The sequence below is a fragment of the Tachyglossus aculeatus genome, chromosome 4 (genome assembly GCF_015852505.1).
Source record: "Tachyglossus aculeatus isolate mTacAcu1 chromosome 4, mTacAcu1.pri, whole genome shotgun sequence".
Lineage (NCBI taxonomy): Eukaryota > Metazoa > Chordata > Mammalia > Monotremata > Tachyglossidae > Tachyglossus > Tachyglossus aculeatus.
In genome coordinates, this window is record NC_052069.1 from 9,807,139 (window position 1) to 9,829,004 (window position 21,866).

A 21,866-nucleotide genomic window follows, 5' to 3' on the forward strand; every position below is an offset into this window, starting at 1 on the left:
TACATAAGCACTTACTATGTGCAGAGCACTGCACTAAGTGTTGGGAGCGTACAATATAATAATAATAATAATAATAATAATGGCATTTATTAAGCTCTTACTATGTGCAAAGCACTGTACTAAGCACTGGGGAGGTTACAAGGTGATCAGGTTGTCCCATGGGGGGGCTCAGAGTCTTAATCCCCATTTTGCAGATGCAGTAACTGAGACCCAGAGAAGTAAAGTGACTTGCCCAAAGTCACACAGCTGACAATTGGTGGAGCCAACAATATCACCGTACCTCGTTCTCGCCTGTCCCGCCATCGACCCCCGGCCCACGTCCTGCCCCGGGCCTGGAATGCCCTCCCTCTGCCCATCCGCCAAGCTCGCTCTCTTCCTCCCTTCAAGGCCCTACTGAGAGCTCACCTCCTCCAGGAGGCCTTCCCACACTGAGCCCCTTCCTTCCTCCTCTCCCCCTCGTCCCCCTCTCCATCCCCCCATCTTACCTCCTTCCCTTCCCCACAGCACCTGTATATATGTATGTACATATTTATTGCTCTATTTATTTATTTATTTATTTTACTTGTACATATCTCTTCTATTTATTTTATTTTGTTAGTATGTTTGGTTTTGTTCTCTGTCACCCCCTTTTAGACTGTGAGCCCACTGTTGGGTAGGGACTGTCTCTATATGTTGCCAATTTGTACTTCCCAAGTGCTTAGTACAGTGCTCTGCACATAGTAAGCGCTCAATAAATACGATTGATTGATGATGATGATGATGAATATGACAACAAACAGACACGTTCCTGCCCACAGTGAGCTCACAGTCTAGAGCAGGAGGCAGATATTAATATAAATAAGTAAATAAATAAATTACAAGTGTGTATACAGATATTCACATATGCGCTGTGGTGAAGGAAGGGAGGATGAATGAACGAGCAAGTAAGAGCGGCACAGAAGAGAGTGGGAGAAAAGGAGAGGAGGATTTAGTCAGGGAAGGCTTCTTGCAGGAGATGGGTTTTGAAGTGGGGGAGAGCAGTTATCTGCCTGTTATGAGGAGGGACGGCGTACCAGGCCAGAGGTAGGAGGTGGGCGAGAGGTCGGCGGCAAGATAGATGAGATGGAGGGACAGTGAAGAGTTAACATTAGAGGAGCAGAGTGTGGGCTGGGTAGAAGGAGAGTAGCAAGGTGAGAAAGGAAGGGCCAGGGGATGAAATGCTTTAAATCAATCAATCAATCAATCATATTTATTGAGCACTTACTGTATGCAGAACACTGTACTAAGCGCTTAGGAAGTACAAGTCGGCAACACATAGAGACAGTCCCTACCCAACAGCGGGTTCACAGTCTAGAAGGGGGAGACAGAGAACAAAACCAAATGTACTAACAAAATAAAATAAATAGAATATGATATTATCATCATCATCAATCGTATTTATTGAGCGCTTACTATGTGCAGAGCACTGTACTAAGCGCTTGGGAAGTACAAATTGGCAACATATAGAGACAGTCCCTACCCAACAGTGGGCTCACAGTCTAAAAGGGGGAGACAGAGAACAAAACCAAACATACTAGCAAAATAAAATAAATAGAATAGATATGTACAAGTAAGATAAATAAATAAATAGAGTAATAAATATGTACAAACATATATACATATATACAGGTGCTGTGGGGAAGGGAAGGAGGTAAGATGGGGTTGATGGAGAGGGGGACGAGGGGGAGAGGAAGGAAGGGGCTCAGTCTGGGAAGGCCTCCTGGAGGAGGTGAGCTCTCAGTAGGGCCTTGAAAGGAGGAAGAGAGCTAGCTTGGCGGATGGGCAGAGGGAGGGCATTCCAGGCCCGGGGGATGACGTGGGCCGGGGGTCGATGGCGGGACAGGCGAGAACAAGGCCTAACAGTGAGGAGATTAGCAGTGGAGGAGCGGAGGGTGCGGGGTGGGCTGTAGAAGGAGAGAAGGGAGGTGAGGTAGGAGGGGGCGAGGGGATGGACAGCCTTGAAGCCCAGGGTGAGGAGTTTCTGCCTGATGCGCAGATTGATTGGTAGCCACTGGAGATTTTTGAGGAGGGGAGTAATATGCCCAGAGCATTTCTGGACAAAGACAATCCAGGCAGCAGCATGAAGTATGGATTGAAGTGGGGAGATTAAAGATTAAAGATTAAGGTCACTGGTGAGAAGTTTTTGTTTATAATACTAATAATGATGGCATTTGTTATGTTCAACTGTCATAGGAAAGTTGTGTGGAGGAAAGGATTCCATTCATTCATGCAATCGTATTCATTCATTCATTCATCCAATTGTATTTATCGTGTGCTTACTGTGTGCAGAGCACTGTACCAAGCGCTTAGCGGTATTTGTAAAGCTCTTACTATGTGCCAAGCACGGTTCTAAGCGCTGGGGTGGATACAAGGTAATCAGGTTGTCCCACGTGGGACTCACAGTCTTAATCCCCATTTTACAGATGAGGTCACTGAGGTTCAGAGAAGTGAAGTGACTTGCCCAAGGTCACACAGCAGACAGGTGGCGGAGCGGGGATTAGAACTCATGACCTCTAACTCCCAAGCCCGGGCTCTTTCCACTGAGCCGGAGGTAGATGGGTAACCACTGGAGTTACTTGAGGAGTGGAGAAACATGGTCTGAAGAGGATTTCATTCATTCATTCATTCATTGTCATATTTATTGAGCGCTTACTATGTGCAGAACACTGTTCTAAGCACTTGGGAGAGCACAATAGAACAATAAACAGACACATTCCCTGATTTGGGGAGGAAGAGGAGTTCAGTTTTGGACATAGACACCTGTGCTTGCCAACATCCTTAATAGTTACAGATGAACTCAGTCACTATACTAAGTGCTGGGGTAGATACAAGGTTATCAGATTTGTACATACTTACTATTCTATTTATTTTGTTAATGATGTGCATCTAGCTTTATTTTTATTTATTCTGATGACTTGACACCTGTCCACATGTTTTGTTTTGTTTTCTGTCCCCCACTTCTAGACTGTGAGCCTGTGGTTGGGTAGGTACCATCTCTATATGTTGCCAATTTGTACTTCCCAAGCACTTAGTACAGTGCTCTGCACACAGTAAGCGCTCAATAAATACGATTGAATGAATGAATGAATCAGGTTGTCCCACGTGGGACTCTCAGTCTTAATCCCCCTTTTACAGATGAGATAACTGAGGCACAGAGAAGTAAAGTGACTTGCCCAAAGTCACACAGCTGACAAGTAAAAGAGCCGGGATTAGAACCCAGGGCCTCTGGCTCCCAGGCCTGCGCTCTTTCCACTAGGCCACATTGCTTCTGTCCATTAGACTGTGTCACTGCTTTCTGTGGGTCCATCATCCTTTGAGCCATGTTTCTCTGAGGGAAGGTAAGATCTCATCCAAGGCTTGTAATCTTTGTGACCTTTTTTTTTTAATGGCATTTATTAGGCACTTACTATGTACCAGGCACTGTACTAAGCACTGGGGTAGATACAAGCAAATCAGGCTGGACGCAGTCCCCGTCGCATGTGGGGCTCACAGTCTCAGTCCCCATTTCACAGATGAGGGAACTGAGGCACAGAGAAGTAAAGTGACTTGCCCAAGGTCACACAGCAGACAAGTGGCGGAGCCGGAATTAGAACCCATGACCTTCTGACTCCCAGGCCTCCTCCCTTTCCCCCTCCTCCCCTTCCCCATCCCCCACGCCTTACCTCCTTCCCCTCCCCACAGCACCTGTATTTATGTATATATGTTTGTACTAATTTTTTACTCTATTTATTTATTTATTTTATTTGTACATATTTATTCCATTTATTTTATTTTGTTAATATGTTTTGTTTCGGTCTCTGTCTTCCCCTTCTAGACTGTGAGCCCGCTGTTGGGGAGGGACCGTCTCTCTATGTTGCCAACTTGTACTTCCCAAGCGCTTTGCACAGTGCTCTGCACACAGTAAGCGCTCAATAAATACGATTGAATGAATGAATGAATGAATGCCATGCTGCTTCTCAAGGAATCGGGATACACCTAAGGGATGGGGCTTGGATCTGGAAATCCATCACACTCTTCTTAAAATCAAAGTTTAGTTTTCGTGAGTTGACCCATACATTCTTACTATCTTCCCATTTCGTCTGAAGAGCTACGGTGGGCAGTTTACTCAACTCCTCTGGGCCTCAGTTTTCGCAGCTGTAAAATAAGGATAAAATAACCCATTTTCCCTCCTTCTCAGACTATGACCCCCCAGAAGGACCAGGACAGTGACCAATCTAATTTTCTTGTATTTACTCCAGTGATTAGCATGGTGCTTAGAATAAAAATAATAATGATAATAATAATAATAATAATAATAATAACTGGTGCATGTCTACCAACTCTGTTATATTGTGCTCTTCCAGGTGCTTAGTACAGTACCCTGCACACAGTAAGTGCTCAGTAAATACCATTCACTCAGGACAGATGGAGAGCTTTGAAGCCAATAGTGAGGAGCGAATGAGTGGAGTCAGCCATTGATGGGTTGACTGATAGTATTTGTTACATGTTTCATATGTGTCGAACACTGTTCTAAACGCTAGGGTAGGTATAGGTTAATCAGGTCGGACACAGTCCCTGTCCTATATGTCCTCACAGTCTAAATAATGATAATTATTATTATTATGACATTTATTAAGCACTTACTATGTGCAAAGCACTATTCTAAGCACTGGGGAGGTTACAAGGTGATCAGGTTGTCCCACGGGGTGCTCACAGTCAATCCCCATTTTACAGATGAGGTAACTGAGGCCCAGAGAAGTGAAGTGACTTGCCCAAAGTCACACAGCTGACAATTGGCGGAGCTGGGATTTGAACCCATGACCTCTGACTCCAAAGCCCGGGCTCTTTCCACTGAACCACGCTGCTTCTCAAGTTACAAGTTAGTCAGGTTGGGCATGATCCATATCCCACATGGGGTTTACAGTTTCAGTCCCCATATTGCAGATGAGATAGGAGGAAGATCAGGTGTTGGATCTTCATTTTACAGAGGAGGTAATAATAATAATAATAATAATAATAATAATAATAATAGCATTTATTAAGCACTTACTATGTGCAAAGCACTGTTCTAAGCGCTGGGGAGGTAACAAGGTGATCAGGTTGTCCCCTGGGGGGCTCACAGTCTTAATCCCCACTTTACAGATGAGGTAACTGAGGCGCAGAGAAGTGGAGTGACTTGCCCAAAGTCACACAGCTGACAAGTGGCAGAGCCGCGATTCGAACCCATGACCTCTGACTCCAAAGCCCGGGCTCTTTCCACTGAGCCACGCTGCATTTGTTAAGCGCTTACTATGTGCAAAGCACTGTCCTAAGCGCTGGGGGGAGGGATACATGGTGATCAGGTTGTCCCACATGGGGCTCACAGTCTTCATCCCCATTTGAAAGATGAGGGAACTGAGGCACAGAGAAGTGAAGTGACTTTCCCAAGGTCACACAGCAGACATGTGGCAGAGCCGGGATTCGAACCCATGACTGAGAGAAGGGGCTGGGGAAAGAGAAGGGATATGGGGGATGGGGAAGAGAAGGGGATGGGGGGGATGGGGGTAATGTAAGGGTAATGAAAGGGTAATGTAGAAGTGAAGGGACTTGCCCAAGGTCATACAGCAGACAAGTAACAGAGCCAGATTTAAAACCCAGGTCCTCTGACTCCTAGGCATGTGATCCTTCCACTACGACATGCCCCTTCTCTTGACCTTTAATAAGTGCTTGACAGATATCACTATTATCATTCATTTTAATGGGAATTACTGTCTAGTGGGCCTGGAGGAAATTGTGGCTTCAGTCTGTGGCTAATTTTTCATTACTTTGTATTTTTTTTAACTCTAAGCTTAATTGCGAGAATTGATTCAGAACTGCAGTTGGAAGTGTTGGTGGGTGCAATTTACTGAAGGGTTGTATGGGTCCCTAGGGGAACTGTAAAGACACATTATTAGGAATTGACATCAAAAGGAAGGAGGAGGAAACCCCACCCCCAAAGAGTGTTAAGTGGTTTTTTTAATTCTATCTCTGACCGTGACTCTCAACTGCCATACATCAGTCAATATTTATATATATTAGGTGTCTACTTTGTGCGTGGCTCAGTGGAAAAGAGCATGGGCTTTGGTCATGGGTTCAAATCCCGGCTCCGCCAATTATAAGCTGTGTGACTTTGGGCAAGTCACTTCACTTCTCTGTGCCTCAGTTACCTCATCTGTAAAATGGGGATGAAGACTGTGAGCCCACCCAAGGGACAACCTGATCGCCTTGTAACCTCCCCAGCGCTCAGCACCCAGAAAACACTCAATAAATCCCATCGATTGATTGATGATTGACTTGTCTTCGGAATGAGGGAAGCAGACTCATTTAGTCTCACCAGAAGAGGCGGAGGAGCATGCTGGTCAGTTGAATATTTTGTACTTTTGTATTCAAAAGTACAAAATATTCAAAATAGTTATTATTATTATTATGGTACTTGTTAAGCACTTTGTGCCGAGCACTGTTTTAAGCCCTGGGGTAGATACAAGTTAATTAGGTCAGACAGAGTCTTTGTGAGACAGAGGCTCACACTCTTAATCCCCATTTTCCAGATGAGGTAATAATAATAATAATGATAATAGTAATGATGATGGTATTTGTTAAGTGCTTACTATGTGCCACTCACTGTTCTATGCGCTGGGGTAGATACAAGGTAATCAGGTTGTCCCACGTGGGGCTCCCAGTCTTAATCCCCATTTTCCAGATGAGGTAATAATAATAATAATGATAGTAATAATGATGATGGTATTTGTTAAGTGCTTACTATGTGCCACACACTGTTCTATGCACTGGGATAGATACAAGGTAATCAGGTTGTCCCACGTGGGGCTCCCAGTCTTAATCCCCGTTTTCCAGGTGAAGTAATAATGAAGGGATTGTCTCTATCTGTTGCCGAATTGTACTTTCCAACCGCTTAGTACAGTGCTGTGCACACAGTAAGCGCTCAATAAACACGATTGAATGAATGAATGAATAATAATAATGATGGTATTTGTCAAATGCTTACTATGTACCAAGCACTGTTGTAAGCGCTGGGATAGATACAAGGTAATCAGGTTGTCCCACATAATAATAATGGCATTTATTAAGTGCTTACTATGTGCAAAGCACTGTTCTAAGCACTGGGGATGTTACAAGGTGATCAGGTTGTCCCATGGGGGGCTCACAGTCTTAATCCCCATTTTACAGATGAGGGAACTGAGGCCCGGAGAAGTGAAGTGACTTGCCCAAAGTCACACAGCTGACAAGTGGCGGAGCTGGGATTTGAACCCATGACCCCTGACTCCAAAGCCCGGGCTCTTTCCATTGAGCCACGCTGCTTCTCTACGGGGCTCACAGTCTTCATCCCCATCTTACAGATGAGGTAATTGAGGGCCAGAGAAGTAACGTGACTTTCCCAAAGTCATACAGCAGACCTGTGAAAGAGCAGGGATTAGAACCCATGACCTTCTGACTCCCAAGACTGTGCTCTACCCATTAGGCAATACTGCTTCTCAAGCAACCTGTGTTCTGTTGTTGTTTAGACAAATAGGCGAGAATCTAATCGTTCCGGGCGGAGTGAAGACAATCGAAGCCAACGGCCGGATGGTCATGCCGGGGGGAATCGACGTCAACACCTACCTCCAGAAGCCCTCCCACGGCGTGACCACCATCGATGATTTCTACCAAGGCACTAAAGCGGCCCTGGCGGGAGGCACAACCATGATCAGTAAGTGCTGCACCTTCTGCTTCACAGCTTTATTTATTTTACTGGTACATATTTATTCTATTCATTTTATTTTGTTAATATGTTTTGTTGTCCGTCTCCCCCTTCTAGACCGTAAGCCCGCTGTTGGGTAGGGACCGTCTCTATATGTTGCCAACTTGTACTTCCCAAGTGCTTAGTACAGTGCTCTGCACACAGTAAGTGCTCAATAAATAATAATAATAATGATAGCATTTATTAAGTGCTTACTATGTGCAAAGCACTGTTCTAAGCGCTGGGGAGGTTACAAGCTGATCAGGTTGTCCCACGGGGGGCTCACAGTCTTAATCCCCATTTTACAGATGAGGGAACTGAGGCACAGAGAAGTTAAGTGACTTGCCCAAAGTCACACAGCTGACATGTGGCAGAGCCGGGATTTGAACCCGTGACCTCTGACTCCAAAGCCCGGGCTCTTTCCACTGAGCCATGCTGCTTCTCTAAATACGATTGAATGAATGCTCACATTGCCAAATTGGAGGCTTGTTTTGGGGGTTTTTTTTCACAATATTTGCCAAGTGCTTACTACCTACCAGGCACTGCGCTGAGCGCTGGAGTTGATACAGATTAATTAGGTTGGACACAGTCTGTGTCCCACATGGGGATCACAGTCCTAATCCCCATTTTCCAGATGAGGAAACAGAGGCACAGTGACTAGAGAAGCAGTGTGTCTCAGTGGAAAGAGCCCGGGCTTGGGAGTCAGAGGTCGTGGGTTCTAATCCCGGCCCTGCCACTTGTCAGCTTTGTGACTTTGGGCAAGCCGCTCACTTCTCTGGGCCTCAGTTACCTCATCTGTAAAATGGGAATTAAGACTGTGAGCCCCACCTGATCACCATGTGTGTGTCCCCCAGTGCTTAGAACAGTGCTTGGCACATAGTAAGTGCTTAACAAACACCATCATTATTAGTGGATAGAGCACGGGGCTGGGAGTCATAAGGTAAAGAGTTCTAATCCCGGTTCTGCCACTTCTCTGCTGCGTGACCTTGGGCATGTCACTTCACTACTCTGGCCTCAGTTCCCTCATCTGTAAAATGGGGATTAATAATAATAGTAATGATGGTATTTGTTAAGCACTTACTGTGTGCCAAGCACTGTTCTATGGGTTGTGGTAGATTCAAGGTTATCAGTTTGTCCCAATGTGGGGCACACAGTCTTAGCCCCATTTTACAGATGAGGGAACTGAGGCATAGAGAAGTGGAGTGACTTGCCCAAAGTCACCCAACTGACAAATGGCAGAGCTGGGATTCCAACATCTGACTTCCAAGCCCGTGCTCTTTCCACTAAGCCACGCTGCTTCTCATATTAAGACTGTGAGACCCATGTAGAACAGGAACTGTGTCCAACTCAATTTGCTTCTATCTACCCCAGCACTTAGTACAGAGCCTGGCACATAGTAAGTGCTTAACACACACATAGTAAGTGCTTAATTAATACCACAATTATTATTATTATTATTATTATTATTATTATTATTATTATTATTATCATTATTATTATTACAACTGCTCTCCCTACCCCAGTGGGAACATGGCTGGCAATCGTTCATTCCATCATTCATTCAATCATTTATTGACTGCTTACTGTACTAAGTGCTGGGGAGAGTACAAGACAACAAAAAACAAACATATTCCCTGCCCACAGTAAGCTTACATTTTGGCAGGGGGCGGAGAGTAGAGGGGTGGTCGGAGGAAAGAAGCTGAAGATTTAAGCAGAAATGCCTTACTGTTGGCTTTCAGGCACTCAATCAGCTTGCCCTCTTCTATCTTACCTCCCCGATTTCCTACTATCAACCATCATATTTTATCAATCAATCATATTTATTGAGCGCTCACTGAGTCAGTCATTCATTTGTATTTATTTTGCGCTGTGTGCAGAGCACTGTACTAAGCACTTGGTAGAGTACAATATCCCCGTGGGACAACCGGATCACCTTGTAACCTCCCCAGCATTTAGAACAGTGCTTTGCACATAGTAAGCGCATAATAAATGCCATAAAAAATATATATATAGCGGTAAACGGACACATTCCCTGCCCACCATGAGCTTACATTCTAAAAGGGGAGACAGACTATATGCAGAGCACTGTGCTAAGCTTACACTTGGGAGAGTAAAATATAACAGAGTTGGTCGAGGTTACCTGCCCTCAGTGAGCTTACTACATCCCAGCCTGTTCATGTCGCTCCTCTAATGCCAACCTTCTCACTGTTCCTCAATCTCATCTATCTCTCAGCCAACCTCTTGCCCACATCCTGCCTCTGGCCTGGAATACCTTCCTTGCCACTAATCAGCTGTGTGACTTTGAGCAAGTCACAACTTCTCTGGGCTTCAGTTACCTCATCTGTAAAATGAGGATTAAGACTGTGAGCCCCACATGGGACAACCTGATCACCTTGTATGTACCCCAGCGCTTAGAATAGTGCTTGGCACATAGTAAGCGCTTATCAAACACCATCATTACTATTATTATTATTATTATTATTATTATTATTATTATTTGTCATACTCGACAGATTTTCCTCCCCTCCTTCGAAACCTTAGGGGCTGTGTCCAACCTGACTACCTCGTATCTACCCCAGAGTTTAGAACAGTGCTTGGCACGTAGCAAGCCCGTAACAAGTACCGTAATTATTATTATTATCATTATTATCTCCCCCTCTAGACTGTAAGCTCACTGTGGGCAGAGGACTTGTATACTTGTGTACCAACTCTGTTATAAAATAATAATAATAATAATAATGGCATTTATTAAGCGCTTACTATGTGCAAAGCACTGTTCTAAGCGCTGGGGAGGTTACAAGGAAATCAGGTTGTCTCACGGGGGGCTCACAGTCTTAATCCCCATTTTACAGATGAGGTAACTGAGGCACAGAGAAGTTAAGTGACTTTCCCAAAGTCACAGAGCTGACAATTGGCAGAGCCAGGATTTGAACCCACGACTTCTGACTCCAAAGCCCATGCTCTTTCCACTGAGCCACGCTGCTTCTTCTTCTTCTTCTTCTTCATCGTATTTATTGAGCGCTTACTATGTGCAGAGCACTGGACTAAGCACTTGGGAAGTACAAATTGGCAACATATAGAGACAGTCCCTACCCAACAGTGGGCTCACAGTCTAAAAGGGGGAAACAGAGAACAAAACCAAACATACTAACAAAATAAAATAAATAGGATAGATATGTACAAGTAAAATAAATAAATAAATAAATAGAGTAATAAATATGTACAACCATATATACATATATACAGGTGCTGTGGGGAAGGGAAGGAGGTAAGATGGGGGGGATGGAGAGGGGGATGAGGGGGAGAGGAAGGAAGGGGCTCAGTCTGGGAAGGCCTCCTGGAGGAGGTGAGCTCTCAGCAGGGCCTTGAAGGGAGGAAGAGAGCTAGCTTGGCAGATGGGCAGAGGGAGGGCATTCCAGGCCCGGGGGATGATGTGGGCTGGGGGTCAATGGCGGGACAGGCGAGAACGAGGTACGGTGAGGAGATTAGCGGCGGAGGAGCGGAGGGTGCGGGGTGGGCTGTAGAAGGAGAGAAGGGAGGTGAGGTAGGAGGGGGCGAGGTGATGGACAGCCTTGAAGCCCAGGGTGAGGAGTTTCTGCCTGATGCGCAGATTGATTGGTAGCCACTGGAGGTTTTTGAGGAGGGGAGTGATATGCCCAGAGCATTTCTGGACAAAGATAATCTGGGCAGCAGCATGAAGTATGGATTGAAGTGGAGAGAGACACGAGGATGGGAGATCAGAGAGAAGGCTAGTGCAGTAGTCCAGACGGGATAGGACGAGAGCTTGAATGAGCAGGGTAGCAGTTTGGATGGAGAGGAAAGAGCGGATCTTGGCAATGTTGTGGAGATGAGACCGGCAGGTTTTGGTGACGGCTTGGATGTGAGGGGTGAATGAGAAGGCGGAGTCGAGGATGACACCAAGGTTGCGGGCTTGTGAGACGGGAAGGATGGTAGTGCCGTCAACAGAAATGGGAAAGTCAGGGAGAGGACAAGGTTTGGGAGGGAAGACAAGGAGTTCAGTCTTCAACATGTTGAGCTTTAGGTGGCGGGCAGACATCCAGATGGAGGTGTCCTGAAGGCAGGAGGAGATGCGAGCCTGGAGAGAGGGGGAGAGAGCAGGGGCAGAGATGGAGATCTGGATGTCATCAGCGTAGAGATGATAGTTGAAGCCGTGGGAGTGAATGAGGTCACCAAGGGAGTGCATGTAGATCGAGAACAGAAGGGGACCAAGCACTGAACCTTGGGGAACCCCCACAGTAAGAGGATGGGAGGGGGAGGAGGAGCCTGCAAAAGAGACTGAGAAAGAACGACCGGAGAGATAAGAGGAGAACCAGGAGAGGACGGAGTCTGTGAAGCCAAGGTCAGATAGCATGTTGAGGAGAAGGGGGTGGTCCACAGTGTCAAAGGCAGCTGAGAGGTCGAGGAGGATTAGGACAGAGTATGAGCCCTTGGATTTGGCAAGCAGGAGGTCATTGGTGACCTTTGAGAGGGCAGTTTCCGTGGAATGAAGGGGACGGAAGCCAGACTGGAGGGGGTCGAGGAGAGAGTTGTTGTTGAGGAATTGTAGGCAGTGCGTGTAGACAACTCGTTCAAGGAGTTTGGAAAGGAATGGTAGGAGGGATATGGGACGATAACTAGAAGGTGAGGTGGGGTCAAGAGAGGGTTTCTTTAGGGTGGGAGAGACGTGGGCATGTTTGAAGGCAGAGGGGAAGGAACCAGTGGAGAGTGAGCAGTTGAAGATGGAAGTTAAGGAGGGGAGAAGGGATGGAGTGAGAGATTTCATGAGATGAGAGGGAATGGGGTCAGAAGCACAGGTGGCCGGAGTAGCACTTGAGGGGAGGGAGGAGAGCTCCTCTGAGGATACCGCTGGGAAGGATGGGAGAGTAGCAGGGAGTGTTGAGAGCCGGGGGGTTGGAGAAAGGGGGGAAGAGACTTTGGGGAGGTCGGACCTGCTGGATTTAATTTTGTTAATGAAGTAGGAGGCCAGATCGTTGGGGGTGAGGGAAGGAGGAGGAGGCTTCTCTGTTCTACTCAATTATGTTGTACTCAGTCAAACATTTAGTACTCTACTCCTTCTCCCATCTGCATCAGCCTCCATCACAGCTATCTTGCCGCCGACCTCTAGCCCAAACCCTGTCTCTGGTCTGTTACGTCTTCGTCTGTTACATCTTCCCTCCTCAAATTCTCCAGACAATGACCCTCCCTCCCTTCGAAGACTTATTGAAAGCCCATCTCCTCCAAGAGGCCTTCCCAGACTAAGCCCCCCTTTCCTCTTCTCCCACTCCCTTCTGTGTCGCCCTGACTTGCTCTCTTTATTCTTCCCTCTCTCCCAGCCCCACAAAACACTTACGTCCATATGTCATTTATTTATTTGTATTGATGTCTGTCTCGCCCTGCTCTAGACTGTAAGCTCGTTGCGGGCAGGGAATGTGTCTGTTTATTGTTGTATTGTACTCTCCCAAGTGTTTAGTATAGTGCTCTGCATACAGTAAGCACTCAATAAATGCAATTGATTGAATGAGTGAATGAACTATTCCAGCTTGCTGAATTTGGAATATAAGTATAAGGGAAGGATAAGGGAGTTTTCCGCAAAAACCTAGACTTCAGGCATCTGCTGCACAGATTGCTTGCTATTGGCAAAATAATAATAATAAATAATAATGATAGCATTTGTCAAGTGCTTACTATGTGACAAGCACTGTTCCAAGTGCTGGGATAGATACAAACTAGACTGTGAGCCCGTTGTTGGGTAGGGATTGTCTCTATTTGTTGCTGAATTGTACTTTCCAAGTGTTTAGTACAGTGCTCTGCACGAGAGTAAGAGCTCAGTAAATATGATTGAATGAATGAATAATCAGGTTGGACACAGTTCCTGTCCCTCTTGGGGCTCACAGTCTTAATCCCCATTTTACAGATGAGGTAATTGAGGCCTAGAGAAGTTAAGTGGCTTGTCCAAGATCACACAGAAGACAAGTGATGAAGCGGGGATTAGAACCCAGATCCTTTTGACTCACTCTCACTCTTGGAAAGTGGGGAAAAGGGGCTAACTGTCTTCCTCCTTGTTTTAAAGGAACAAGCATATTTCTTAGTCTAAAGTCAATCAAATGAATCGAACCCTTAGTACAATGTCCTGCACATAGTAGGCGCTTAATAAATACCACTAAGTGATCAAGTCGCAACCCATTTGCTAAAGCATCAATGCCCAGTTTCAACTTCGTGAATTGTGATCATGAATTGTGTGTGTTTGATGGTATTGACACCTGTCTACTTGTTTTGTTTTGTTGTCTGTCTCCCCCTTCTAGACTGTGAGCCCATTGTTAGGTAGGGACTGTCTCTATTTGTTGCCGAATTGTGCTTTCCAAGCACTTAGTACAGTGCTCGCACAAAGGACAGTGCTTGGCACATAGTAAGCGCTTAACAAATGCCAATAAGTACGACTGAATGAATTGAATGAATGAATGAATGATCTTGGTGGTGCTATTGCTACCTGTTGGTAGAGGGCTGGAACAGAAAAACATTTGCTTTTCCTGCTTTGCGTAAGTCAAGAGTGTGATTGAGGAGAGAAAAGGGGCTGATTATTCGCCTGTTAATGTAATTACTTTTAGGAGAGAGGTTTCCAAATACGTGATTTTTATGTTTGCGCACATGTTGATTCACAGTGTGGCAGGACTGACACTCCAAATTAATCCATCTGAATGAAAACCTTTGGGGAGAGTTAGGATTTCAAGAAGAATAGAATTTGCTTTGGGTTGTAACACAGTGGGGGTTTAAAAATGTGAATTCAGAACCATCAATTACACAGATTCTAAACCTAGTTTCCCTTTTTAAGCGGTCCCTTATTTGCCGTTTGATTTGTCATTGACAGAGTACTGAGGAAAAAAAGTTTCTTTGACACTATTGGAAATCCACTGAGCTGGATTCTCCTAGCTTTGGAAGGGAGGGTAAATCGACATGATTGTAGGGGAGGTGAGAAGCAAGGGATTATTATCATTACTATTCTTAATAATAATAATAATAGTGGCATTTATTAAGCGCCTACTATGTGCAAAGCACTGTTCTAAGCACTGGGTAGGTTACAAAGTGATCAGGTTGTCCCACGGGGGGCTCACAGTCTTAATCCCCATTTTACAGATGAGGTAACTGAGGCCCAGAGAAGTGAAGTGACTTGCCCAAAGTCACACAGCTGACAATTGGCAGAGCAGGGATTTGAACCCATGACCTCTGGCTCCAAAGCCCGTGCTCTTTCCACTGAGCCACGCTGCTTCTCATAATAATAACATGAAGAAGAATGATGGTAATGATATTTGTTAATTTGTTGCCTCCCCCTCCCCCCCCCTCCTCCCCCTCACCATCCCCCCACCTTACCTCCTTCCCTTCCCCCACAGCACCTGTATATATGTATATATGTTTGTACATATTTATTACTCTATTTATTTATTTATTTTACTTGTACATATCTATTCTATTTATTTTATTTTGTTAATATGTTTTGTTTTGTTGTCTGTCTCCCCCTTCTAGATTGTGAGCCCACTGTTGGGTAGGGACCGTCTCTATATGTTGCCAACTTGTACTTCCCAAGCACTTAGTACAGTGCTCTGCACACAGTAAGTGCTCAATAAATACGATTGATTGATTGATTGATAAGTGCCTATAATGTGTAAAGCACTGTTCTAATTGCTGGGGTACGTACGAGTTAATCAGGCAGGACAGAGTCCCAGTTCCATGTGATGCTCAGGGAGGACAGGCATTGAATACCCATTTCTCAGATGAGGAAACTGAGGTGCAGAGAAGAAATGTGACTTGTCCAAGTTCGTTCAGCAGGCAAGTGGCGGAGCCACCATTAGAACCCAGGTCCTCTGCCCCCAAGGCCCGCCCTTTTCTCACTAGGGCACGCTATTTCCAGCTGTCGTGCTCCACGGAGGGCCTTGGCAACCCCTTGGGTCTGAGTTGACCGAACGTCTGCAGTTCCGCATGGTAATAATAATAATAATGGCATTTATTAAGTGCTTATTATGTGCAGAGCACTGTTCTAAGCGCTGGGGAATTTACAAGGTGATCAGGTTGTCCCATGTGGGGCTCACAGTCTTAATCCCCATTTTACAGATGAGGTAACTGAAGCCCAGAGAAGTTAAGTGACTTGCCCAAAGTCACACAGCTGATGAGTGGTGGAGCCGAGATTTGAACCCATGACCTCTGACTCCAAAGCCCGTGCTCTTTCCACTGAGCCACGGTACTTACCGTTAGGGCTGACTTGCATTAGAGATGAGCATCGATTGACCGGGTGTTAAAGGAAAAAGGAATGCTGAATCTATCAGTCATATTTATTGAGCACCTACCACGCTCAGAGTACTATACTAAGCGCTTGGGAGAGTACAGTACAGCAGAGTGGATAGGCGTGGTCCCTGTCCACAGCAGCTTACAGTCTAGAGGGAATCAAATTTCCTACCATGACTGAATGACTGACCCTCTTGGATACAAATTCCTACATTACTTTCCACCACGTTGTTTAGTTTTGTTGTCTGTATCCCCCTTCTAATCAATCAATCAATCAATCAATCGTATTTATTGAGCGCTTACTATGTGCAGAGCACTGTACTAAGCGCTTGGGAAGTACAAATTGGCAATACATAGAGACAGTCCCTACCCAACAGTGGGCTCACAGTCTAAGAGGGGGAGACAGAGAACAGAACCAAACATACCAACAAAATAAAATAAGTAGGATAGAAATGTACAAGTAAAATAAATAAGTAGAGTAATAAATATGTACAACCATATATACATATATACAGGTGCTGTGGGGAAGGGAAGGAGGTAAGATGGGGGGGATGGAGAGGGGGACGAGGGGGAGAGGAAGGAAGGGGCTCAGTCTGGGAAGGCCTCCTGGAGGAGGTGAGCCCTCAGTAGGGCCTTGAAAGGGGGAAGAGAGCTAGCTTGGCGGATGGGCAGAGGGAGGGCATTCCAGGCCCGGGGGATGAGGTGGGCCGGGGGTCGACGGCGGGACAGGCGAGAACGAGGTACGGTGAGGAGATTAGCGGCAGAGGAGCGGAGGGTGCGGGCTGGGCAGTAGAAGGAGAGAAGGGAGGTGAGGTAGGAGGGGGCGAGGGGATGGACAGCCTTGAAGCCCAGGGTGAGGAGTTTCTGCCTGATGCGCGGATTGATTGGTAGCCACTGGAGATTTTTGAGGAGGGGAGTAATATGCTCAGAGCATTTCTGGACAAAGATAATCCAGGCAGCAGCATGAAGTATGGATTGAAGTGGAGAGAGACACGAGGATGGGAGATCAGAGAGAAGGCTGGTGCAGTAGTCCAGACGGGATAGGATGAGAGCTTGAACGAGCAGGGTAGCGGTTGGGATGGAGAGGAAAGGGCGGATCTTGGAAACATTGCGGAGCTGAGACCGGCAGGTTTTGGTGACGGCTTGGATGTGAAGGGTGAATGAGAGAGCGGAGTCGAGGATGACACCAAGGTTGCGGGCTTGTGAGACGGGAAGGATGGTAGTGCCGTCAACAGAGATGGGAAAGTCAGGGAGAGGACAAGGTTTGGGAGGGAAGACAAGGAGCTCAGTCTTCGACATGTTGAGCTTTAGGTGGTGGGCGGACATCCAGATGGAGATGTCCTGAAGGCAGGTGGAGATGCGAGCCCGGAGGGAGGGGGAGAGAGCAGGGGCAGAGATGGAGATCTGGGTGTCATCAGCGTAGAGATGATAGTTGAAGCTGTGGGAGCGAATGAGGTCACCAAGGGAGTGAGTGTAGATTGAGAACAGAAGGTGACCAAGCACTGAACCTTGGGGAACCCCCACAGTAAGAGGATGGGAGGGGGAGGAGGAGCCTGCAAAAGAGACTGAGAATGAACGACCGGAGAGATAAGAGGAGAACCAGGAGAGGACGGAGTCTGTGAAGCCAAGGTCAGATAGCGTGTTGAGGAGAAGGGGGTGGTCCACAGTGTCAAAGGCAGCTGAGAGGTCGAGGAGGATTAGGACAGAATATGAGCCGTTGGATTTGGCAAGCAGGAGGTCATTGGTGACCTTTGAGAGCGCAGTTTCCGTGGAATGAAGGGGACGGAAGCCAGACTGGAGGGGGTCGAGGAGAGAGTTGTTTTTGAGGAATTCTAGGCAGCGCGTGTAGACAACTCGTTCAAGGGTTCTAGACTTCTTCTAGACTGTGAGCCTGCTGTTGGGTAGGGACCGTCTCTATATGTTGCCAATTTGTACTTTCCAAGCACTTAGTACAGTGCTCTGCACACAGTAAGTGCTCAATAAATACAATTGATTGATTGATTGATTGATCAATCCATCAAAGGTATTTACTGATCACTTCAATCAGAGCACTCTACTGAGCCCTTGGGGGAGTATTAAAGAAGCAGCGTGGCTCAGTGGAAAGAGCCCAGGCTTTGGAGTCAGAGGTCATGGGTTCAAATTCCTGCTCCTCCAACTGTCAGCTGTGTGACTTTGGGCAAGTCACTTCACTTCTCTGGGCCTCAGTTACCTCATCTGTAAAATGGGGATTAAAACTGTGAGAGCCCCCCGTGGGACAATCTGATCACCTTGTAACCTCCCCAGCACTTAGAACAGTGCTTGGCACATGGTAAGCGCTTAACAAATACCAACATTATTATTATTATTATACAATAGAGTTGGTAAGCACCGTCCCTGCCCTTAAGGAGCTAACGATCCTCTGACGGAGGCCGATATTAAAATAAATTACCAATGGGGAAGCTGCAGAGTATAAGGATATGGACCTAAATGCTGGGGGGCTGAGGGTAGGGGGAGTTAGTGCTTAGGGGTACATTCCCAAGAGTCAGGGAGGAGAGGGTGATTAGGGTGAAGAAATGACAGAAATCAAGAAAGTATCCTCTTGGAGGAAATATGATTTTAGTAAGGGCTTTTGAGTTGGGGAGAGCTGGGTGTGAAGCATCATGGCTCAGTAGAAAGAGCGGGGGCTTGGGAGTCAGAGGTCATGGGTTTGAATCGCAGCTCTGCCAATTGTCAGCTGTGTGACTTTCGGCAGGTCGCTTCATTTCTCTGTGCCTCAGTTACCTCATCTGTAAAATGGGGATTAAGACTGTGAAACCCACGTGGGACAACCTGATCACCTTGTATCCTCCCCAGTGCTTAGAACGGTACTTTGCACATAATAAGCACTTAACAAATGATATTATTATCATTATTATTATTATTATTAAGGAGGAGGGAGTTTTACAGATGAAGTAACTGAGGCCCACAGAAGTGAAATTCATTCATTGATTCATTCAGTTGTATTTATTACTGTGTGCAGAGCACTTGGGAGCACTAAGCACTTGGGAAGTACAAGTTGGCAACATATCGAGAAGGTGGCTACCAAACAGCGGGCTCACATTCATTCATTCATTCATTCAATCGTATTTATTAAGCGCTTACTGTGTGCAGAGCACTGCACTAAGCGCTTGGGAAGTACAAGTCGGCAACATATAGAGACAGTCCCTACTCAACAGTGGGCTCACAGTTAGAGGGGGGAGACAGACAACAAAACGAAACATGTGGACAGTTGGCCTCAGAATAAATAGAAATAATGCTAGATGCACATCATTAACAAAATAAATAGAATAGTAAATATGTACAAGTAAAATAAATAGAGCAATAAATCTGTACAAACATATATACCGGTGCTGTGGGGAGGGGAAGGAGGTAGGGCGGGGGGGATGGAGAGGAGGAGAGGAAAAAGAGGGCTCAGTCTTGGAAGGCCTCCTGGAGGAGGTGAGCTCTCAGTGGGGCTTTGAAGGGAGGAAGAGAGCTAGCTTGGCGGATGTGCGGAGGGAGGGCATTCCAGGCCAGGGGAAGGACGTGGGCCGGGGGTCGACGGCAGGACAGGCGAGAACGAGGTCCAGTGAGGAAGTTAGCAGTGGCAGAGGAGCGAAGGGTGCGGGCTGGGCTGGAGAAGGAGAGAAGGGAGGTGAGGTAGGAGGGGGCGAGTTGATGGACAGCCTTGAAGCTGAGGGTGAGGAGTTTTTGCCTGATGTGTAGATTGATTGGTAGCCACTGGAGATTTTTGAGGAGGAGAGAAACATGCCCAGTGCGTTTCTGCACAAAGATAATCCGGGCAGCAGCATGAAGTATGGATTGAAGCGGGGAAATTACTTGCGCAAGGTCACACAACAGACAAGTGGCGGAGCTGAGATTAGAACCCGTGACCTTCTGACTCCCAAGCCCTTGCTCTTTCCACTACCCTATGCCATTATTATTATTATTATTATTATTATTATTATTATTATTTAGTACAGTTCTCTGTACACACTAAGCACTCAATAAATATGATCGAGTGAATGAAGAAAGGAATGATTATTTATATTGCCTAGTGAGCGTTGAAGCAAAGGCCCGGGCCTAAAGCAGTGCGTGTGATCCTCTCTTGCAGTCGATCACGTCTTCCCGGAACCCGGCTCCAGCCCGCTGGCCTGCTTTGAGAAGTGGCAGGAGGCGGCCGACAACAAGTCCTGCTGCGATTACTCCCTCCACGTGGACATCACCCAGTGGGACAACGGGATCCGCGAGGAGCTGGACGTGTTGGTGCAGGACAAAGGTCAGTCCAGACAGTGCGGATGGCCGCCCCCCCTGCTCCCTTCTAGAATGAGGAATACTAATTGGGTGTTTGTTAAGCACTTACTATGTGCCAGGCACCGTCCTAAGCGCTGGGGTGGATACAAGCAAATCGGATTGGACGCAGTCCCTGTCCCATGTGGAGCTCATGGCCTTAATCCTAACCCTTAAGAGAAGCAGCGTGGCTCAGTGGAAAGAGCCCGGGCTTTGGAGTCAGAGGTCATCGGTTCAAATCCCGGCTCTGTCACTTGTCAGCTGTGTGACTTTGGGCATGTCACTTCACTTCTCTGGGCCTCAGTTCCCTCATCTGTAAAATGGGGATTAAGACTGTGAGCCCCCCGTGGGACAACCTGATCACTTTGTAAACTCCCCAGCGCTTAGAACAGTGCTTTGCACATAGTAAGCACTTAATAAATGCCATTATTATTATGGGTTCAAATCCCAGCTCCTCCAATTCAATCAATCGTATTTATTGAGCGCTTATTGTGTGCAGAGCACTGTACTAAGCGCTTGGGAATTACAAGTTGGCAACACAAAGAGACGGTCCCTACCCAACAGCGGGCTCACAGTCTAGAAGGGGGGGGGGACAGACAACAAAACAAAACATATTAACAAAAGAAAATAAATAGAATAGATATGTATAAGTAAAATAAATAAATAGAGTAATAAATACGTACAGACATATATACAGACAATTGTCAGCTGTGTGACTTTGGGCAAGTCACTTAACTTCTCCGGGCCTCAGTTCCCTCATCTGTAAAATGGGGATTAAGACTCTGAGCCCCCGTGGGACAACCTGATCACCTTGTAACCTCCCCAATGCTTAGAACAGTGCTTTGCACATAGTAAGCACTTAACAAATACCATTATTATTATTATTATTATTAATCCCCATTTGACAGATGAAGTAACTGAGGCACAGAGGAGTGAAGTGATTTACCCTTAACTTAATTTACCTTAACTTAATTTACCCTTAACTTCTCTGAGCCTCAGTTACCTCATCTGTAAAATGGGGATTAAGACTGTGAGCCCCACGTGGGACAACTTGATCACCTTGTATCCCCCCAGCGCTTAGAACAGTGCTCTGCACATAGTAAGCGCTTAACAAATGCCGTCATTATTATTATTATTATTATTATTATTTACCGAAGGTCACACTGCAGACAAATGGCGGGGTCAGGATTAGAACCCACATCCTTCTGGTGCTCAAGCCTGTGCTCTTATCCTCTAGACCATGCTGCTTCCTAACCTCATGGTCTTCAACCATAAGGATGATTATTGTTACTACTCCTACTATGCACTTAAAATACACAAAGCAAGGCATAGTGGAGAAGAGCACAGGCTTGGGAGTCAGAAGGTCCTGGGTTCTGATCCCGGCCCCGCTATTTGTCCACTGTGTGACCTCGGGCAAGTCACTTCACTTCTCTGGGCCTCAGTTTCCTCACCGGTAAAATGCGAATTAGTTCTGTGTCCCCCATGGATGTGTCCAACCTATCTTGTATCTAAGTCAGTGCTTAGTAATAATAATGATGGCATTTGTTAAGCGCTT

General features: G+C 46.3%; 1 protein-coding gene across 1 annotated transcript in view; it reads left to right on the top strand.

The window, feature by feature from the left end:
- The window catches only part of CRMP1 (collapsin response mediator protein 1), a 111,259-nt gene that overhangs the window by 41,319 nt on the left and 48,074 nt on the right, over window positions 1–21,866 (top strand). Inside the window, exons 3-4 of the mRNA XM_038745595.1 lie at window positions 7,536–7,720; window positions 20,136–20,300. Of these exons, the coding sequence (XP_038601523.1) occupies window positions 7,536–7,720; window positions 20,136–20,300 (350 nt within the window). The remainder of the gene's footprint in view (window positions 1–7,535; window positions 7,721–20,135; window positions 20,301–21,866) is intronic.